Below are 18,702 nucleotides of genomic sequence, written 5' to 3'. Positions count from 1 at the left end.
CCACCGCCATGCTTTTTCCGCCATGTGCGTATGAAAACAAAGGCACTGAGCATGCGCGTTTTACCCATATTCTATTGCGATATTTCATTTTCTTATCGTTGCCCAACGTTAGGTTGATGCTCACCTGTTGGGTATAGAATTAATTTAAAACTTTTTGGGATTACGTTACATGGCTTCCCTTCTTTGTAGGTTTACTAACACATCAGCTCTTAGTTGTCCCCACAGCCGCTTAAAAACGAAAGAATATCAGGTGTTTTCCATTTGTGCTCCACAGCGTCATTACCAGAGAAAAATAGTTTTAAATGACTCTTTAATACTTTCTTCTTGTCTAAGGTACTTGTGCTATCTTTTTTTATTTTAGTTCTTACACTATATTTATTTTCCTTATTATTTACTCTGATTTTATGCTTTGTTTCTATTACAAATATTAATAAAATTGTTTTTCTATTATGTCCTCTGTGCGTCTGTCCTGTACGGTCTGTTTGTTTGTTATTTATAACGATTTAATGTTGACTGTATGATGCCAGTGTGTCCTGTAAAGAACTATATAACTAAGTTTTCAAAAACACTAGACAAACATTAGTGATGGCGACTAGTCAGCTGGCTCGGTGGTATCCTAGCAACAACAATACCTAAATCACACCTGGTGGTTTTTCTTTGTAGGCTCCAACAGAGAGAACCAGGACAGCTTGTTATTTTGCAGCCTTTTAAAACGTGTCTTGCGTAATTGGTTACAAATAGTATTCAAAGCAGCCTTTTTTTAATCCTCTTTGTCATCTTTTTGCCGAGTCCTGCTTGGACACGTGGGCATGAGCATGTGTTGCACTCGCTGACCACTCACTGGGCTCGTATTCTCACCTTTAAAGGTCATCCGCAGTTGGAAACAATGCACGTTGCACTCATCGCTCCTGAGATGTTACAAACATTTGTGGTGAAATGAATTCCACATAATGGCGGCGTCGAGTAGTTGCATGTTGTTGGTTTGTTTATTAATTTGATCATTCCTCTGTTTTTGCTCCATCTGTGCACCCTTCTGTCTCTGCTTCCCACATACATCCAACACACATTCTGGCTGCATCCAGTCACAATAGGCTCTTGCATAAGGAGTCACGAAGCACAGCGCATGTGGATTTTACGTGCTCGGTATGTCTCATGCTACGGCGTCTTTCATCGCTCATCAGTTCTCTTTTATCTCACGTGGGGGTCACATAACTGTCGTAGGTTGATCCATATTCACAGCGAGAGTCCCCCCGGTGTGCAGAGCCAGCCCCCCCAACCCCTCCGAGCGTCTGACACCGTCTGTGTGGCACTCACTGGGGAGTCCCTGAAGTTAGACTTCAATATTGAAGAAATCATATCGCTGAAAATGGCACCTCAGCCTTTAAAATACATTAATTGATCCCGTAAGGGAATACTTGGTGCACTCGCTGCACAGAGATATCAGAGAGGAGCTACATGGCAGCTGCCCTCGGGGTGCGTGCCTTTTCTCTTTAGATAAGATCAACAGCTTATTCCTTTTACAGAGGATTTTATGACCCTGCTCACATCCAGAAGCTTGTTTTCAGACATGCTGAGGATGGATTGGTGTTGGGCGTTTGGTGCATCAGTGGTATAAAAACAAAATCTGTCATTGGGCCTTATTCTGCCCAATGATACCAGAGAACTATGGTTTAAAGAGAAAGACCAAGAGATGGTTTTCATCCCCCCTTTTACCCCTTTAAATATAAGTAAATACATTTTTTTAAAATCTTTTTTGGCTTATATTTGAGACGTTATACTGTTTGCTAGTCTTGGAATACCCACTGGAGCTTAATAGGCAGCTTTGCAGGGAGGTTTGTTGTGATCTGCGCAGCCTTAGTCACATTTCAGCCTTTCATGATTTTCTCTTTTTTAACTTCGACATTTCTGTTTGTTTCATGTGTGTCTGACCTCTCGTCTTCAAGCCTCTGGTGGTTTGGAAAGCAGATGAGTTCATCAGTATGACTAGCGCAAACTTTGATGTTTCATCAAGTGCCTCAACAAACAAACTATATCACTGATTAATGATGCTCATTCACAGTACAGCCTGATAAGATCCATGTGCGTTCTCACATAAAACAAGCGCATCAGTATAAAAATGATATACAAAATACCGTAGTACAGCAAAACACCAGAAAATGTGAAGAAATGACAGGTTTTGATCGATGACACAAGCCTCAAAACCTCAGAGGGCATTTTTCCAGGCTGTTCAGTGAGCTATCCATCTATCTGTTCATCCGTCCACCAGTGCAATGTCTTTTTCTGTCCCCAAATATATTATATTGGATACTAAGCAAGGATATGAACTGCTGAGTGTTCATCCTTACTGCTGACTTGCCAAACATCTTTGGCAAGCACTCAAAGTGCTCAGGAGCTGGCCGGCCCTCATGGTTATACAGTTGGCTTGTACCTGCCAGGGGCTTCACAGCTTCCATTATCTGTCACTTAGAGGAAGAGAGGGGAGGTTTAGGTCAGAAAAAGTTCACACGCTCTGTGTATTAAAAAGTACTTTGTTGGCGATTCTAAATAGCTTAAAATGCTGCTGCGGGACTTTATTGCTGATGCTTTATAGTGAATGGATTCAAGTGTTTACCACTGAGGTGGCTGTGTGTTATATATGTTGTCATTTTTTGACTGGTAATGGTTCTGTGTAGAGACATCTTGGTTCTTGGCAGTGCTGTAGTGCACCAACTAACGATTATAAAATCAGGCTGGAAACAATAACGTTAGGGAGTGACTGTCGGTGATGACACAACGTGATCAAATTGTGCGAGCGCACTTCTGGATGTCAGTGTTGTGCAATTACTGTAACCGATTTCTGAGCCAATCATTACCGAGCCTCCATTATTTATTCACCAAAACTTGTTTCCCTCTCATTTTATACATTATTAAAGAAGCCTAAACCACTTCTGGTTTATAGTTATGTTTTGATCTTGCAAGTTTATTATCTCATTATCTCAGGATAACATAGTTTTTGTGTCCTCATAGCAAGTTCATCGTCAGAGTTGTCTCACACAGGAAAAGTTCATTTTCATGTTGGTTTGAAAACTTCACTCAGAAAGGATGGAGAGCAGCTGTTCTCGAACTTGTTGGCCTGCATTTGTTTTTGTTGTCCTTCTTTATATTTATTATTGCAGAAAACATCATAAACAGTTAATCATCTTCTAACCATGGTAAATACAGTCCTGATTTTCTAGATATGAAGCAACACGTACCTTTTAACCATTTTGGTCTAACAAACCAAAATCACCGATAATAAATCAGAAATCTTGCAATTTCTTCCCCAAAAGGTTTGCACGTCTGTTTTTTAACACATTTTTAGCATAACTGAAGAATTCATATGATAATTACGACCAAATTCTATATGAATGTTTACGATAATAATGATTACATTTCCAAAATGTCAAAGTTCAAGCAATCAGTCCCTTCAGTTCAGTTGAGTGTTGTTGAAAGAGTAATCTTTATAGGAACAAATCGGAACGTTTGATGTTTTCAATCATATCCATACTCTTGTGCAAACAGGTTTTCAGTTTTGTTTGCTGCAGTGATCGAGGTCGTGCAGGCTCTTAACAGTGTTTTCCTGCATTTATCTTTCCTGTACATTTGTCATTAATTTAAAATATATTTCTTTATTCGGGCTCAAATGGCTCACACTAACTGTAATGCCTCTGAGGCAGCTAATGTTTGCCCATTCTCCTTGTTTCCCTCATTGCTTTTAATAGTGCTCATTAAAAGGCAGACGGGTAGGTGTTGTAAAGGTAATTTTCTTGGTTTTGCTACGGCGATTACTGTCGGGGCGTCCTGTTCTCTTTCAGCAGCACATTCTCAAGCTCTCATTTCCACTGTGCTGGTCATGGAATAACCGTCTTTAAGTATGATGTACAGTTCATGGGTTTACACATGTCAAGTCACTGTGGCGCAAACGCACAGCTGTGTGAATAATGCAATAATGTCAGACAGGAGCCAAATGCTGGATTTCTGTAGCGAGATGTGATTCATAGAAATTACATTATAGTCGGATTTCCTGGTGAGCAATTTTAAGCCCTGAGAAAACTCCACTCGGTCATTTTCATGAGGTTTGGTCTGAAGATAATCTGTGCTAGATTGATGGAACTGATTAAAATCTGGCACTTTTACTGTATGGTGCATAAGTCATGAGCCAACCCATTGTTGTTTTGTAAGGAAAATGTGAAATATGTACAGTAGTTAGCGAAAATGAATGGAAGTTTGTGCAATTCTAAAAAATCTTGAAAGTCAGTATTTGGTATGACCAAGAAATTCCCAGAAGTAGGAACATTCAGGAACATTCATCCAAGCTTTTTGAAGTGCAACCAAAGCTTTTCTTTGGGTGTTGGCTGCGTTTTGTTCCACTCTGTTAAGATGATGCCACACTGCTTCAATAATGTTGAGGTCCAGACTCTCGAGAGGAAAATCTATTATTGATGGTGTTCTGCTGTGTGATCTTATATCCAGGTATGCTTTTACTGCAGTGGCCATGTGTTAAAATACATTGCAAATCAGACACTTCCCAGATGGTATTACATGGTGTATCAAAGGCTGTGTTCGTATTTCCTACGTCTGATAAGATCTCCATCACCACTGACTGAAATCCTCTCCAATCCACTCTCGTACCAGACTTCCAGGAACTTTCAGCTGTTTGTTTTACACGTTGATGCCGTCAGATTTAGCGTGAGATGAGGATTTTAGTGAAGCACCGCTGATAATGACACGAGCCTTTTAGTAAACGTATTCAGTACTAAGCAGTGAAGCAGCTGTCTATGATTGATTTTTAGAGATAAAGGTTAACAATGTCCTTCCGGCCTTTTTGATTTAAACCAACGATGAAAAACGAAAAGGTTAAAATGGTTTTAATAACAGGGGTATATAAAGTGGTCGATATTTTTTATCGTCTTCTCCAGTGGTGATAACAAATAGTCACGGGTCAGATGAGTTGCCCGGGTATTGATTATGTCAGAGGTATGTGTTGCTGGTCATTTTGGTGGCTGATCCTTTGCAAGTCGTCAGCTTACAAATTGCAGTAATAATTGGTGGATTTACACAACATCACCAAGGTTTCAGAGGAGAAAAGAGTACCTTGTTATTGGAAAGTACTTCTGGGTGCTCTTCCAGTCCACTCTCCTACTCTTAGCCACCAACCATCGAAAATTTGATGAACTCCTGCTTTGTTTTCTGAACTGAGTGGTTTCCCAAAAGGTTGATTCTGTTCACCTGACATAACGTTTTTATTTGGGGGGAAACGTTTCGTCACTCATCCAGGTGACCAGAATCAAGCTTTTTGGGATTTACTTACCTGGATGATTGAGCATGCATCAAGACAGCCGAGTGGTTTGTCATATTTCGGGGTCAAATTGATTGGGTGTGCAGCATTGGTTAGTGAGGGCGATATCTGCCTTTACAGCATACTAGGGCCACCCTTGGAAAAACCAAAAACCTGTTCTGATGGTTGTCAAATTTCTTCTTTGTTCTTTTTTTTGTGCGGAAAAGAAAGAAGAATAACAAAGCACCCAGTTCTTAGAGGGATATGGTGACTTTATTCATGGGACGTGGGGTTACACCAGTTGCCCACACGCTCGCTCCACTTTGAGAGAGTTGAGGTTGCTCTCATGCCAGAAAAGCTGAGGGATCTGATTAGGTGGTCATTCCTACAAACATATGTAGCTGCCCCGAGCTGCTGCAGTGGAACACAAATCTTAATTACTGTTGACAATGACAGATGCACGCACAAATTGATTTGTGATTAACTCGGTTAAAAAGTCCACTTGGAGTTTATTACGCGACGACTGCAACCTGAAGCCTTTTGCACGTGGCTCTCACATATGATCTGAGCTAAACAGTGCATGTATCTTTGATGTCGCTCTGTGTCTCGGGTCTTGTGCTCACAGGGTTACAGTATGTGTTCTGCACACAAGTGTATGAGTGCACACATATCCTGCCTCCCATTTCTTTTCGGCCTCTGATTAAGCACCTAAGTGCAAATGTAAATTTCTTCAGATGTGTTGTGATGATAGTGCTGAGCAGTTGCCACTTTGTCCTCTGAGTAAACTATGTGACATACAGTGAGCGCGGCTGACACAGCCATCTGTGTTGTGTTGTGTGTGTTGCAGGATCCCTGGCAGGCTCAATGACAGACGCACTCCCCTCGGAGAGCTCAACTGGATCTTCACAGCCATCACCGACACGATCGCCTGGAATGTTCTGCCCAGAGGTGAGGCGCTCACACGCAGGCACACAGTTTTGTTTAACAGTCGTGAGCAAGCTGTTCTCACCAAAATAATGTACCTTAAAAGATCTTAAGAAAGACATTAGTTGGGTTAGAAATAGTTTTCTTATGATGGAAAGTGAGTGCATCCCAAATTAAACTCCTCTCAACTTCCAAAACAAATGTTGGGAATGAAAGACACTGGGAAAATATCACAGCCTGGAAAGCACACTAAAAAATAAACCATCAGCTAAAAAACCTCAGCGAGCTTTAGAGCTGCACATCTGTGATTTCTCTGTGGACATCAAACTTAGTGTTTCAGTCCAGGTCAGGTTTTATGAAAATCTTGTGAATGCGAGAGGCTGAGAAGGAAGTTAGCTTGGCTGAAGAGTGCCACTGATGGTTGCCAGTGTTTTGCTAGATACGGCAAAAATGAGCCGAGGTTTCTGAGGGACAGTATCTGCTGCAAACCAGCTAAACTGTGCACAGTAATGGATTTTTCTGGGGTTAACCCGCCTGTCTGCTGAGGTCTAATTAAATAGGGAAACCTAAACCAGGGTTAATCCCAGTGGAGACTTTGAGTCCAGTGACTGCTGTCTGATGGTGATTCTGGATGTTTTGGCTCTACATGGGAAGCCGAGCTGCTTGTAGCAGAGACGCAATGTGTTTCCTGACATTTAGAGCTGGTGTAGGAGCAGGTTTATGGTACTCTGTGTGAGTTTCGAAGCTATAAATCGGATGACCATGCCTGGTGCAACTCGTTCTCCTTCAGATCTGGTCAGCCTCATTTCATGAACAGCTCTTTCTTTAAGAGGGTATAAATACTCATAATTTCCATAACATACATGTGCCAGGGTGCCGTCACAGAGCACATGAAAAAGCCAGAATTTGCTTTTTGCCTTGTCATCATAGTCCTTGCTCACTGCCCATCCTACTCACCAGATTGCGCCCCCTCTGACTTCATCCTCTTCTCCAAAAAGAAATTGAAGTTAAAGCGTTGACATTTTCCAGCAATTAGCAGAAGCAGTGAAGTGACTGTAGTGGTGTCCAAGGTGACTTCCTTGACCTTGGTTTAGTTTTTGTTTGTTTTTCTTTTTTTCAGTCACAGAACTTTATAGCAGGGATTACCAAAATATATGAACTAATACAATAACCAGATTGAACAGATACTCTCGCTTAACCACCCACAATAACAGTTAGTTTAAGCTCAAATACAAGTCAGTTCTAATCCAGAAATGAAATGGATAAATCTGGATGAGTGGCTGGAAGTTCTGCTTATTTGCTTCTATTTAATGTTTGTTTTGCACATTATGTCATTGTTCCATCACTTATGCACTTACGGGCTGCTGTATGTGCCCTGGTGCTTTTTTCTTTTCATTTTAATGCATATGGTTTAAGTTGCCAGAAGATGAAAATCAGCCAATTAAATCAAATCTGGCATATTTCCGTCAATGTCAATATCCATTTTTGAAAATGAACATAAATCAAACCATCGTTGTATTTCTCTATTTAGGGGCAATGAAGCCTTATAACATAGTTATATCACAATAAATTATGAAAAAGAAGGTAAGAGCTTAATTTCTTCTAAAATGATTAGAGAAGCAAACATGCAGGAACATTTCCTCTTGTTGGAGCCGGAGACACATCTGAGGCGCGCTGCAATCTTTAGTTGAACATGTTTGGGCAGTGATGAAAAATGAAATGACCCCATGTGTTTCAGTTCTCAGGGAGCTCAAATTAGGGCACCTAATAAAAACTGCGCAGTAGTGACGCATCAGCAGTGCTAAAACTTTGAGAACGTCCCCAGTGGTAGAAAATAGTGAAGCTGTTTTCTATAAAATGCCAAAAGTGCAGTACGTGCAGGTTGGCTGCTCAAATTGAGATTAATTGTGTTTGGAGCGTCTAGCAGAGTAATTGGGGACATCATTTAAACATAATTTGGCAGACATAAAAACCCGTATACACACACACGTAGCAAAACTCCTGCTTACAACACACAGCGCTGCCATTAGCCGTTACCCTCAAGCTCAGCCTCCCCAGATAAAAACGCACGCAATTTCCTTTTTTTCTACATGTTGTTACAGTTTGCATGCATCGCACGCAGATTCCCTCATTGGCCACCTGTCTGTTGAATGCAACACACATCCACACAGAGGAGGGCTCAGACTCTCATGAGACAAACTGTATCCCAGCTAGAATAGCAATGTGACAAGGCTGATGGCTGCAGAAGCCTTTTAAACCCTCAGGGCTCTGCTGTTAATGAAGCATCTCGCATCAGAAAGAATCCCTGTAATGAAGGCACTGCACACCTAATCCAAATCTCTCTCTCACACACACACACACACACACACACACACACACACACACACACACACACACACAATGACACTTCAGTGTTTAAACAGCCCAACACTAGCAGTGGGCACAGAAGCTGTCAGACAGTGTCTCGTAAAATATCCCCAACACACAAGCGAAGTAATCATAATCATAAGCTAAGAGATTGCCATGGGATTGGCCTGGCCCCATTACAGTGAATTGGTGAATACACTAATGAGTAGACGAAAACGTGACTGCGACACGGCTTAAATCTGCATTTTCCTGCCCTTTATATTCTCTAAGCATACAAACAAAGTAGCCCATTTTTCTCTAAAGTAGTCGCCTCGCTCTAGTTAAGCTTCTTTTTGTTTATCGAGTCTTTCAGGCCCCCGTTTCCTCCCACATGCAAACTTATCTCTGTGTTCACTTAAATCATTTGATGTTCCCTTTCTCTTTCTTCAGATTTGTTCCAGAAGTTGTTTCGTCAGGACCTGCTGGTGGCCAGCTTGTTTCGCAATTTTCTGTTAGCAGAGAGGATAATGAGGTCATACAACTGCACACCAGTCAGCAGCCCCCGCCTGCCCCCTACATACATGCACGCCATGTGGTAAGATGCACACAAACGGAGCTCGGGGCTCACTTTCACGCACACCGATAACACAGATGTCCACAGCTTTGCAAAGCAGAAGGCAAGAGTACGAGGGAGAGTCATCCTTGAGGCTTTGCTGTTTGTTCAGGCGCACTGCAGTTGGAGTTTGAACAGACTTTCTAACAAACACACGTTATGATTAGAGAGCAGACAGTGTTGCCTTTTTTTATGTGTGCCTGTTTAATGATTGTTAGTGTGGGGATATTAAAAAATGCCATGAGTCTGGCATCTTATGCACAAAAGGAAAAATCTGCCTCAGGGCTCAATTGTTCTAAAGTTATGGGTTTGATTGTTAAATGTTAAATGTCTGAAACTGTTTTCCATTAGGAATTACTTTGCGTCTTTCTGACCATTTAGTTTGGTTTTGCAATTCCTCATTTTACCAAAGCAATTAGGATAAACACTTTGAATGCAGTGAGATATTTCTGGGAGTTTAACTGCACTTGTAGAGAGTTTATGGAGCTCTCATTCAGCTTCATCTTTGTGCATTCAGTAGACATTTTCACAGAAGTGCCACCCGCCTGCTGTTCAAATCTTCTGTTTTCAAGAGTAATCCAGTCAGAAGAAGCGACCTGAGAGCGTGACACCAGAGCTGATCGTGCTCACGCATGACAGTGTTTGTTTTACTACCGGATGCACTGCAGCCTGTTTTACCCGTGTCGCAGAAACAGCTCTGTGCTCTGTCTGAAAACAGAAGCAGGAGAAGGTGCACAGTAGCTGAGCATCTGCATGTGCAGCAATGTGACCAAGAGCGTTGCTGTCACTCTAGTCTATAAGCAAAAACAGGACAGGGTGTGTCAGGATCTGCGTAAAAATGTAGACCCATCTGTGTAACTACAGTTACTACAACATATTAAAAGTGCCTTATTTACTCTCACAACCTCTAAATATAATGTTGAAGTGTAAGCCAAAACACGTAGGTGTCTTTATTTGCTGCTTCTCTGGAGCATATGCACGCTCTTCATTTATACTAAGTTTAGTTTCCACGAATCTTGTTTCTCATTTATTTTTGCATGTTGACAGTTTCCAGTTTGGCTCCATGTGCTGCTCTCTCCCACATGGCAGAGGCACACAGCTGCCTTCACCAGGGGCGGGGCAAAGTCTGTTTATGTTGATTGACTGGTAATTTTCACAGTATACCTGTAATACCAGTAACAAAGCAGGAAAGTGTGTTCTGATATGGAAAAGTACTTGTATACTCTATGTATATCTTTATGATTCACAAATACACCTTTGCATATGAAGTCTTTTTGCTGTTCACGCGAGGGGTCGCACAGCGGCCTGCCTGCCTCCATCTCATCCTTATTCCCGACCATGTTCTTCTGTCACACCATCTGTCCTCCTTCACTACATCCATGAATGTTCTCTGTAGCCTTCCTCTTTTCTTCTCCTCGGCAAATGTGTGTCTTTTTAAATAGAAAATTCTTTATCTTTGCATCAGGACGGTCGAACATTAAAACTTATGTCTAAAGCTTAAAACTTAAGCCTCAGTTTTTAAACTGGGTCGATGGGTGAAGCTGAGGGAGTTATCAGCTATCACAAGATGCACGTTGCATCTGCAATCCAAACAAAACCTGTTTGGGTGTCTTTTAGTCCACCCAAGTGCTGAACATACCCTTCTTTAACAGCAGGCCTGGCCTTTATTATGAATTAAAATTGTGAGGAATTAAATCAAAACGGGCAATGGGCCACCTGTGTGTTTGTCCTGACTGGGTTGTTTACACATGGAGGCCAGAACTGTTGTTTGTAGCATGCTGTATGCATGTTAGCATGTATCTGCTGTAAAACTGAGTGTCGGCCTCAAGTGGTCATTTGAGGAACTGCAGTTATTTTCCTCTTTTGTTTCGTGGCATGAGAAGAGTGTTTGCTCTTCTCATGCTCACTTTGTCTGCGCACTACAGAACCTTGTTGCTGTAGCCTGATGTGGTGACTGTGCGGACGAGCGTCATTTAAAACAAAGAACAGATGACTCTGGATGGTCATTTCTCATCTCTGTCATTTTACTTGGTAGGAGCGTCACTGCTGAAACCTTTCTGTGCCTCAGATCTATTTTGTAGTCAACATAAATGCAGTGCAGAGACGAGACAGGTTGGATTTAGAGTAAAAGTGCTGCCGTTTCTTTTCCCACCCACTCACATTAACCTGCAGCCAAATGCGTCCACCTTTTGACTGAAAGCAACGAAAAAGCACTTGTCCTCTGGGGGATGTTAAAAGACTTTGTGGGGTGTCTTTATCTGTGTCAGCCATGGCAGATTTAGTTTAAAAGCAGCCACACCACAAAAATAAACCGGGGGAAAAACAAAAAACCTTTTTGAATTATTTAATAACACAAAATAAGAGTTTAAAGGTTTTACTTATACTCACACAGTTTGGGACTGACAAGTTTCTGCATCATTTTACTGATTTATTAGTCGTGTGTTCTCGTAACTACACTTGTAAACACAGAGACGAGCTTTTAAAGTCTTTTAGGCATTGCTAGGAACATTATCCCATCGTCTATCTTGCTTTACTTACACCAACACTTCTCCCACTATCTATTGTTTCTCCTCTTGGTCTTCTATAAATGCCTCCCTCCATCTCACCCACTCATTATCTGGCTTGTGTTTGGGAAAAAAATCTCTCACTCTCATTGCCTCGAGGAGTGACTTGTTGTGTAACAGCCTGGCATCACTTATTGTAAAGAATACTGCTCTTTACTGAAGCAGTAGCCTTTCATTCTCATGCCTGCCCACTTTTTTTTTAGATTGTGGGTACATTACAGTTTACCGCCAAAGAAATTAAGAGTATCACTTTGTTTCACAGCAGCACATGCAGTATTAAGCACGACAGATTAACAGCAGAGAGGCGCTTTAAGAGTGCAGAAAACTAAACCGAATGGACAATGAAAAAGGGACGTGCTGGCGATATAAGGCTGGTGGAAAAATAAAAGTTTGGATGAACATAGATGGGAAAGGAAGGGAAACATAGAGGAGGAATTAAGCAGTTTGGGTGCTCGTTGATCGATGTTGGTGCCTGAACACCAACAGCAATTGTTATTCAGATGGAGGAGATGGGAGAGAGCAGATAAACCCCAGGTTGATTGCTCCCTCGTGGGCAGTTTTAGTGTGGGAGTGTGCGTGGGTGTGTGTCTGCTTTGTATCTGCGCTCCTGTTTGCGCGTTGCTGCACCACTCTCTGCAGGCAACGCACTCGTACACACAAAAAGAGCTTAGTCAGCGCCAACTGGTCCCCTGCTCTGTCCCCTCATCGCACACAGACGGGCTTTGGTGTGATGAGTTACTCATTCGGATTCGCAGACATCATCCAAGTTAATGCTGTCATCCTAAACAGTGCAGCAGCCTCCTCCCCGTGAGTGTGTCCTCGCTGATAGCACTGCTCTATCTGCTGGTTTCCACACCATTGGGTTACATAAACACCAGCAGGGATGGAGATTTGTTGGCAATGTGTGCACACAGATTGTAATCCCAGTACTTGAAGTTATGAAACCGAGAAAGCACGTTTAATTCAGAGCGATTTTTTTTATAATATTAATATCATATGTCCAAAAATAAGGCTTTCGCAGCTCTGTCAGCGCCAGTGGATCTATTAATGATTACCATAACTCTGGATGCTCCAGCAGCGTCTTCCCTCCTGTACTTGTAGAAGTTTTACTTTTTGTACCATATCAAGAAACAAACTGTATCTAAAACCAACAATAATTGTTCTCCGAAACTAAGGAAAGCAGCTCGTATAACAACATCAGTAGCAGTCACACATGGCCACATTTCTTTAAACAATGTCTTTTTATTAAGAGTTTTTTTGTTTTTTTTTATACATATGGACAAAAAGAGAAGAAAGGGATTACAAATGATCTGTACATTCGGGGTAATCAGCCCGTACATTTAAAGAAGCATTTTAAAACGAGTTTTAAAGTTGCTGTATGGCAAACGGAGCATTACATTAAGTAACAGCACTACAAGTAATATATAGTTTTTGTCCCTCCCTTCACATGACTTCATATTACATGTTAGTCTGCACAACCTGCTTGGGTGGTCAGTAGAAGTAATTCAATTAAAAATGCTCCAAAAAGCATCAGCAGCACAAAACAGAGCAGAGGTCTAATTCAGTGATGAGCGACGATGAGGCCCAGCCGACACCGGTCGACTCCTTATGTCAGGACGACTGTCAGTCAAGGCTGGATATGAGTTATTAAAAAAGGGGATAAGCTGCCCACTGAGACCAAACCCTTTCTTTGTATCAGACTATAAAAAGGCTTTTTATTGCTTTAAACTTGGACAACTTCATATGTGTGTCTATGGAGGCTGGCTCACTTTTTAAGCCAGCCTCATCACACTTCTAGAAATAAGTTGCCCAGCTAGTCTAAAGCTACTGTAGCAACTTCAGCGTAGCGTCTAAATAAGCACGAGGATTAAACCCGATTGGGTTGGTTAGCAAGGTGTTGTTCCACGTTTGTCTTTAAAAATGAGTTTGATAAAAACAAAATAACACAATACAGCACTCTGACTTGTGCATCTAGAGGAATCATTTGTTTGCTAACTGCAATGTAAGATATTCATGTAAACAGAAGTCTTAGTTGAAACAGTGCATGAATATAATCAGGGCTAGTACGTCAAAAATTAGGCCTCATATGGCACCAACACTGTAAAACGAGCAGCATCTGTTCTTAATAGAGCAGTAGTGTGTGTTTGCACGGGTAATATTTTCACTGGAAGGCGACTACACCGGCTCCTGAATAGATATACGCTTCTGTTTTTGCAGCAGCTGACAGAAGCTGGAATAGCCACAAATGCTTACTACATGTATTGCATGTTTGCATGTTACACATTCATCAGTGGGTCCATTATGTCTTTAACACTGTGCTGTTGACCAAGAGTGCAACTCTATTATATCACATTGAGATAATGGGAAAGGCCATTAAAGCAGGAGTCTCAGACAGAGTGAACTCAGCATCAGTGGTTCAGCATCACATTACGTTGCTGCGTATCGACTGGGAACATGACTCAACCCCCGCCTCCTGTTAACTGAGAGGAAAAAGCCCCATCGAGGCCCAGAGTTCAATTGTCTGCAATAAGGAGCTGGAAAGTGAAGGGAGAAGAGAGACGGGCAGAAAGAGAGAAAAGAGAAGCTGTGATAAGGTTTGATGTGAGTTGCATAACCCCATGAATTAGAAATGATGGCCATGAGAGAAGGGCTTGTGTTTCCAACGGGATTAAAGGCTCCTCACTGCCCTCCTCAGGACCTCAGGCTGCGAATTTAAAGAAGCCCGTGTGCATGATGAGGAGTGCGAGGGAGAAAACGTGAGCTGAGCAAAATGAGTGTTAGTGGCAGGATGGAAAAAATGGCCCAGGTCTGGTTTATGACCTGCTTTTGTTGATTCTGCTTGGGGCTACATGAGAATCAGTAGATCTGAGAGTTTACCTTTTGAGGATGGTGCTAAAACAAAACCCAACCCTAAGCTTACCTCCAACCCTGGACAAGACTCAGGTTAATCTGGAGAATACCAAGAGGTTAAAAAACAGTAAATAGTGAAATCCCTGCCAAGTCTTTAGCAATAAAATGTAATATTTACATGTATTTTGGTTAAAAATGGAATAAATTAAAGGCCAGAGAATCGACATCGAGACTATTTCTGTTATGTAAAGAGCTATTTTGGGAATTTTTGGAAGTTTGCCGCCACTCTGAACATCCATGGTTTGTTTTTGGGGGCGTTTCCAGTTTACACAGTGTCCTGAAGCCCAATAATAATGAGCTGTGTGAAATGAGCCATGTTGCTTATGGTTTAAAACATGTGTAGCGTACAGTCACCAAGACTGGAGAACCACCACAAAAATACCACCGCACCAAATTTACTGTTGCTCCTGCATTAAGGTGAAGGATACATACAAATTATTTTCCAAGACTCTGGAAATTATATGGATAAAATTAGTCTGTTTGTTACCAGGGTCACTGTGGACAACATCATATGAAGGTATTACGACAGTTGGCCTGGACTCATATGGAGTTCTGGTATATAGGATGTAAGGTGAAGTGTCACAGAGTCCTTACCCTATAATACATCGCTAGCACACATTGTTCTTTAGAAAATATCACTGGATCTAAATTCTTGGATTCAGGGTCTCAGTTCATGCCTGGTATGGAAAGAATTTTGAGTCTTAGCTGTTTGATATATGCAGCTTCTAACTCGTAAAGGTAGCAAACGGTGCCACAGTTTAATGCGATCTTCCTTTGGCCATCCCACACTACTAAATGTGATTGGCAGTTTTTTTTTTTATTTATTCATTTATTTATTTTTTGTTATTCTTCCTGGAAAGTCCTGAAAATAAGTTTTATTTAAGGATCTTCCTCATGACATATGATGTCACTTACATGCGGTGTGTGTGTGTTTCCTCTCTACAGGCAAGCGTGGGACCTGGCCGTGGACATATGCCTCTCTCAGCTGCCCACCATCATCGAGGAGGGCACCGCCTTCAGAGTAAGTGTGTGTGTGTGTGTGAGAGACAAATAAGCACAGAGCCACTGATGCCTCTGATGCATCATGTTGTTGTGTTTTTTGGCATTAAATGCATGAAGCTTGGAGGCTAGGGGACCTCTAGCATTGATGGATGTCTTTCATCTTGAATGTGTCCAGCACTGACACCTGTAAACAACAAACTGTTCTTGTTTGCACTGCAAGTTCGCCACCACCCGCATATACAGCATCTCTATTAATCTCTCAAACACACTCGCACACACTCATCCCCGGCGGATTACATTGTAAAATGTCAAGTCTAATAACTCAAGTATGAGCGTCAAATAAAAAAATAGTTTCAGAAAGCACTGGCCCTGCACTTTCAGCCGCTCGACTGTTTATCGTTATATTTACTGACGAGGCAGGGGGCCGTGATGGAGATGCTGAGTGTAATGGAAGCGCTCTTCAAAAAAGCTGATTGAGCTGATGATGACTTAACAAATATGGGTCATCGTAACACTTTTTTGTTTTGTTTTTTGTATCTGTGTGAGTCAACAGCGTATCTGTAACACTGTCTTGGTGTATTTTCCCTACAACATCATAAGTGATGTTTTTCATGGCCTTTGCAAGTGGCCAGTTTCATTGTTGTGATCTTGTAGCTTTGATTGGTTTAAGCAACTAAAGTCTTTTATTGGGTTTTGGCAGCAGAGCTACTTGGTTAGGTTAAAGGAACAAAAGTGTTTTAGAAGGTTTAAACAACTGAATTTGTCAGGACTATGAAACAAAATTACTTCGGTTTAAACAACAAAGCGATTTGATTAGGTTCTGGCAACAAAATGTCTTTGTTAGGCTCATGTGACAAAACTACTTGGTTGGGTTTAGGAGAAGATCCATTAGTCAGCTGGAACATCCTTGAGTTGAAGTTTAGTTTTCCAGAAAGAGACCCCAGATTTTATCAAATGTGCCCTTTTGGTTCTGGATGGAGCAGTGGATCTTTTCCAGACTGAGACACGACATGAGATCAGCAAGCCACCGACCATAGTAGGGCGGGGCAGCAGCTTTCCACCTCATCAAAATGGCACTTCTAGCCAAGAGGGAACCAAAGGACAGCACCCTGCGCTTTGCTCCGTGAATGTACTTATCATCCTCTCCCGCTGTACCAAAGAGAGCAAGTAGGGGTTGACAGCTAGTTTCAGGCCAGTAGCCTTGTTCAAAGTGCAGGAAACCACCTCCCAAAAATTTGCCAGGGCAGGGCGGGTCCAAAACATGTGGGTTAGATTGGCATCATCAGACCCGCACCTGTTAGAGCGAGGGTCTAAGCTGGGATAAAGCTTAGCTAGTTTGGATTTAGATAAGTGGGCCCTGTGGACTACTTTGAATTGTAACAGGGAATGACGGGCGCAGAGTGATGTAGAGTTTACCAGAGAAAGGTCCCAGACGTCATCTGACATAGATATACCCAACTCCTTCTCTCATGTGGACTTGAGGCCCACAACGCGGGCTGTGGTTACACTGCACAGTTTGTTATAGATCCGAGACATTACAGCTTTGCCTGATAGTTGCAAATTAAGGAGCTCGTCCAGTAAGTTAGCAGCTGGAGCTTCTGGAAAGGACACTGTTTTTAGTATTGTTATAATTAATAACAGTCTTTTACATAAAAGTCAAAAATCCTGCAGCATCATTGCTTATAATGCTGTGGGAACAAGAATGAGCCGACCAACGGTTACTAGACTCTGCAACAACGATGGAGAACACACAGCAGCTTTTCCCATGTTAGGGCTCTTATATGGGAACTCCACCTTCTCTCCACCTGGCCCTGGGAGGTGAGCATCGCTCCCCCAGGAGCAGTTTTCCACACTCACTCCTCCTCCTACTTTCTCTTGCACTTGGGCTAAAAACACTTACCAACACTATAATTGAGCCTCTGAGGACTCCTAAAGCAGATCTGCCTGCTCCGTCTTTCAGGAGCCTTTAATTCCTCTCTGATGTGCTTTGACTCCTTTAGCTCTCTTTGTTGGACTTTGTCACAGCTGAGTAAAGAAAAAAAAAGGAGAATGTTATTTATGGTAGATTGAGTCTCTGCTCATGTTAATTAACTTCTCTCTAGCACCTGTAAAACACCCCAACAGTCATATTTTATGTCATATGGAACCAAAAATGCCACTCGTGCCCCACACCTTTGTTACTTTATGTAATAACTTTATTTCTTTATGTATTTTTGATATTTCATGGCATTTTATAAATCTTTCTAAAAGATCTTTTATGTAATTTGCAACTAAAAAAGGAAAATTGTGTCATTCATCGCAGTAACTACTTTATCAAGGCAACACATTTAAAATCAGTGTTCAGTTTTTAAAAATGTAATAAGTTTATGTCAGTGTAAAGATGTTTGTCCAAAGCAGGAAGCAGAGACCAAATTCAGGACAAAATGATGTTGTGTATGAATTTATTGGGATTTGATGAGCCAGCATTTTGTCGTATTTCTTGTCTTGCAACAACCCAGCTAGTTATTCACATGCCTGTGACGTTAATTTTTAATTAATTTTGACAGCTTCACCCACATTCGCTCATTGGCATACAGTATCACACATTTGTTACACACAGTACTGTATGGCTGTCTGTCAAAAGTCTCAACAGTAACAAATGAAAAAAAGTAGTTTCTTTAGTTACATCACAGGTGTCATCTTTAAGTAAGCAGTGCTACTTTTCACACAATTGTGTCAGTATCTGAGTGTGTAGGGTTATTAAGCTTTGATTATGCTCAAATTAATGTAACCATCCAACAGCGAAGCGCTGATATTTTCCCCTCCCGACATCCATCAGCGGTCTACACGAGGCTGTCGCAATTCAAACACTCTGCGTGATCGAAAACTCTGCGGCCAGCAGCCAATCAATCAGACAATGTGCCATGACAGCAGAGAGAGGAGAGGGGAAGGTGATCATGACAGATCAGGATTTATGTTGTTACTGCAGTGCGGTGTCACTCCTGAGCTCATTATGTTCATGTTTTCATGAAATGATGGGCTTGTAACTGCAGGACTACCTCATTATG

General features: G+C 41.7%; 1 protein-coding gene across 4 annotated transcripts in view; it reads left to right on the top strand.

Annotated features, from left to right (window-relative positions):
• The window catches only part of rptor (regulatory associated protein of MTOR, complex 1), a 185,665-nt gene that overhangs the window by 104,610 nt on the left and 62,353 nt on the right, over nt 1-18,702 (top strand). For all 4 annotated transcript variants that reach the window (XM_005737332.2, XM_005737331.2, XM_013911928.1 and 1 more), the window contains exons 9-11: nt 6,144-6,244; nt 9,017-9,161; nt 15,599-15,674. In XM_005737332.2, the coding sequence (XP_005737389.1) occupies nt 6,144-6,244; nt 9,017-9,161; nt 15,599-15,674 (322 nt within the window). The remainder of the gene's footprint in view (nt 1-6,143; nt 6,245-9,016; nt 9,162-15,598; nt 15,675-18,702) is intronic.

This window comes from Pundamilia nyererei, unplaced genomic scaffold (genome assembly GCF_000239375.1).
Source record: "Pundamilia nyererei isolate P.nyererei 1_Seehausen unplaced genomic scaffold, PunNye1.0 scaffold00075, whole genome shotgun sequence".
NCBI classification, from domain to species: Eukaryota; Metazoa; Chordata; class Actinopteri; order Cichliformes; family Cichlidae; genus Pundamilia; species Pundamilia nyererei.
Note: the sequence above shows the minus strand (reverse complement) of the source record. Positions and strands in the feature narration are given on the sequence as shown.